Source organism: Populus euphratica, unplaced genomic scaffold (genome assembly GCF_000495115.2).
Source record: "Populus euphratica unplaced genomic scaffold, PopEup_1.0 scaffold5254.1, whole genome shotgun sequence".
Lineage (NCBI taxonomy): Eukaryota > Viridiplantae > Streptophyta > Magnoliopsida > Malpighiales > Salicaceae > Populus > Populus euphratica.
Window position 1 is genome coordinate 1 of NW_011505026.1, and position 3,268 is coordinate 3,268.

The window sequence follows — 3,268 nt, forward strand, 5'->3', positions numbered from 1 at the left end:
CAGAGAGAAACAAAGAAGAAACAATGACAAAAAATCGAGTCCGTAACAGCCAGCTTAGACAACAAACATGTGAAATGTGAACAAGCCGGAAACAAAAATTTGTATACCTTGCCCGAGTAGAAAAAAAAATTAATCTGATTTCACATTTTGTTTAGATTTCCCTGTCTTTTCTTGAGTCTTCGGACCAGCAAGGGAACTGGCTTTTCTAAGACAGAGACGTTAATATTGTTCCAAACATCAGATTTGGTGGGGAGTTGGGCAATTTTCTCTGCAATTTCCATGTCTTCTGGAAGAACAGAACCGAAGACAGTGTATGCTTTCTTCCATTCTTGGTGATTGGCTAGGCTAATGAAGAATTCTGGACCGGAGCCAACCCAGGCTACTGAACCCCTTCTTATGTATGGACACTCTTCTGTTGGAATTTTCTTGAATGATGTTCCTTGAGCTTCTAGTGTCCCTTGAATCATTGCAAAAGGAGGGCCAAAAGGAGCCTGGAAAATACCAAAAAAAAAAAAACAGAGCTCTGAGTGAACAAAAGATTGAAATGATGAGACCCCAGGCAAACATTGCTGAAACCTTTTATAAATAGCATGCAATAGAAATATGATTAGGTGACACTTAACACAGCAGAATCGCAGTGCTCACATAGAACTCCAACTACTGAATGAAAATTGCATCTTCACATTTCTTATTGCCTGTCACATAGGAGACTCACATCACAACTAACAAAGCTTACCTTTTTTATGTGGTTCCCTTCTGCATCCCACAATTGACCTCGGCCCTCGGCACGATAAAATTGGCAACCAGCGCAATGATGCAGAGTGAGCAACTCAAGAATGTAGGCTACAGAATGGGGAGCACAGTCTGGGAAGAGCTGCACCAGGCAATTTTTAGTCCAACGACTGACTTTTAGAAAGATGCATAAAGTCGAAGAATCTGAAGAAATAGATCAACTCCATGAGTGGAGCACATCACAGTTGACTTGTCAGAGGCATTTGGAACACAAACCTGCTGAAAGTATGATCACTTACTTTTATATGAAGAGTGCCAAATTCTGTTTCGAGGCCAACAATGCCCTGAAAGGAGCAAGTGTACGCAAGGATATTAATAGAGGGGATCCTAAAAATAAGTTGGAAGCTGCAGCAATGACAAATGTATAGAACAGAGGAAATTAGCAGCAATGACAATGGCAGCCACATGGACATTTTTTGCAATAAAAATGCAGAAAGACGCATCAAATAAATTTTGTTATTAAGATAAATGAAATACAGCAGAAATAGAACAAAGAAACTTCAGCAATTAACATAAATACAAAGCTAAATAAACTTTGTTATTAAGATTTGCATATGTCACCACATCCATTCCAGCAGCAAAAGAACAAGCATCTACCCAAAAAATTAAAAATGAAAAACCTTTGACTAGTCAGATTACCTAGGGCTACAACAGAGAGCAATTTACAAAATTGTGGAAAGATTATCCATAGTCAAACACAGCTTTCTTACTTGAAGAGACTCCAGTTACCAGTGTAAAGTATAACCAACAGTAATGCATGTGAACAATACTGTGGTGCCTGATAATAGGCAACTAGTATTTCAGATCATGCAAAAGAAAGACCCAAGTGATATTTTAATCATTTAACAGAGTATTGATACATAATAATGCGTGTCCAGTAAGAAGATTCCACCTTGATCTTTATAATTTTAACTCAAAAAAATGAAGATGACAAGATAATCTAATTGAGAGTGCACGCTGTATGTTGGCTATATACTGTCTCCATAAATGGAATCAAATTTCATCAAACTAAAATACCTCTCCTTTTCCAAAGATAATCCCAGAAGTCCAAATAACAGGGTCACCTGCTTCCTGTCGATCAGGGGCAAATACATCCTTTTGCTTCTTCAGCCAACACTGGAGAAATGAAGCAAGTCAAAGTAACGAGATTTATTGTCATCATAATTGAAACTTTAGTACATCATTCAAAAAAACACAACCAAAGACTCAAAAATCAATAGTTCAAAGAAAGAGGAAATCGCATAAAGAAAACAGGCTCCTAATGGTTAAAATCCAACTAACATGGAGATCCTCTTTAAATGTAGCCCTTTCATTGTTCTTATTAGTCGTAGTTTTGATATTGAACATGTAAAAATTAAGCCCGTTTACAATGAACAACTTATATAATTTCTGGATAAACAGATCCAATATCTCTCAAATTCGCATTGAATTAAGTCGATGATCGATCCAAGATTTGAAAAGGGCATGATAACAGCATCATTTAAATTATATATATTCGGGATCTAATTCCATTGAAGAAATAAAATCCATTCTTGTCAATCCAAATAATCCACTACTTCAACCAAATAATTCAAAATAACAACTAAAATTCCAGCTAAAAAAATGAAAATCAAAACAAGATAAAGGACCCCAATTTTCAATCTGACCTCACCAAATTTAGATCCACAAGCCTTTTTATTGCCACAAAACACCCAGGTATCACACAAGCAAGGCCCATCAATGCCAGTGCACATAGCCTTACAAGCCTGACAGCACTCCTTGGAAGAATTGAACTTAAAATCTGACCCCCACTTCACGGCAGCTCCCCAAAGCTCCAACTTCTCAATCCCTCTACAGCACCCACCATCACTACTCTCCTCTGTCAGTGCCAAAGACTCAAAGTTCGAACCTTTAGAACTTATATTAGGATTGAGAACGACGGAGAGGACAGTGTAGACTAAAGCACAAGAAATTAATCCCACCAAGAGGAAGGATAGAGAGATGAAACGGGATGGTTCAGAGTCGTTTTTGCGGCGACCCATTTGAGATATTGGTGAGGTGGGTAGAACCCAGTTGGGGATTGGAATGAAAGGGAATGGATCGACGAGTGAAAGAGAGAGTTCTGGGGTTGACTGAGAAAACAGAGAAGAATCTGAGAAAGAGGAGGAATAGTAGTAATCATGGCGATAACGAGAATTAAAATAGAGATAGAGAGAGGGATAGAGAGAGAGAGAGAGGGTCAATCAATTGGCAATGCTTGGAATCTTCAAAGCAAGTAGGTTAAATATTTTGTATGCGTATTTCACAGGGATGAGGCAAACGACTTCGTTTTCAAGACTCGGGGGACCAAACAAGATCGTTTTATTATCATTTAATGCTTTGATAACAATATGTAGTTTGGGCCATGTTTATTTAATTAATAATTAAAATTAAATTGAGTTAAAAAAAATTTAAAAAAAAGTGTGGACAGTTAAAAAAATTTTTTTCTAATTATATA

At 37.3% G+C, this 3,268-nt stretch overlaps 1 protein-coding gene across 2 annotated transcripts; it reads right to left on the minus strand.

The window, feature by feature from the left end:
- Positions 1-56: 56 nt before the first annotated feature.
- LOC105120171 (uncharacterized) lies at positions 57-3,033 on the minus strand. Of its 2 annotated transcripts, none has more exons than XM_011018362.1 (5): positions 2,439-3,033; positions 1,810-1,908; positions 1,032-1,076; positions 737-874; positions 57-491 (listed from the first exon to the last, which is right to left on the minus strand). In XM_011018362.1, the coding sequence occupies exons 1-5, from the start codon at positions 2,811-2,813 to the stop codon at positions 141-143; spliced, it is 1,008 nt and encodes a 335-aa protein (XP_011016664.1). In that variant the 5' UTR covers positions 2,814-3,033; the 3' UTR covers positions 57-140. The 2 variants fall into 2 exon arrangements, with proteins under 2 accessions (XP_011016664.1, XP_011016665.1); XM_011018363.1 differs by having other exon boundaries at positions 2,444-2,609.
- Positions 3,034-3,268: the final 235 nt, after the last annotated feature.

What these genes read in the sequence shown, in the direction of transcription:
- LOC105120171 (XM_011018362.1), bottom strand. Translation starts at nt 2,813, where the DNA reads ATGGGTCGCCGCAAAAACGACTCTGAACCATCCCGTTTCATCTCTCTA. An exon ending in GTGGATCTAAATTTGGTGAG is followed by an intron (nt 1,909 to 2,438) that starts GTCAGATTGAAA and finishes TCATTTCTCCAG; the next exon opens with TGTTGGCTGAAGAAGCAAAA. An exon ending in TTGGCACTCTTCATATAAAA is followed by an intron (nt 875 to 1,031) that starts GTAAGTGATCAT and finishes TGCCTGGTGCAG; the next exon opens with CTCTTCCCAGACTGTGCTCC.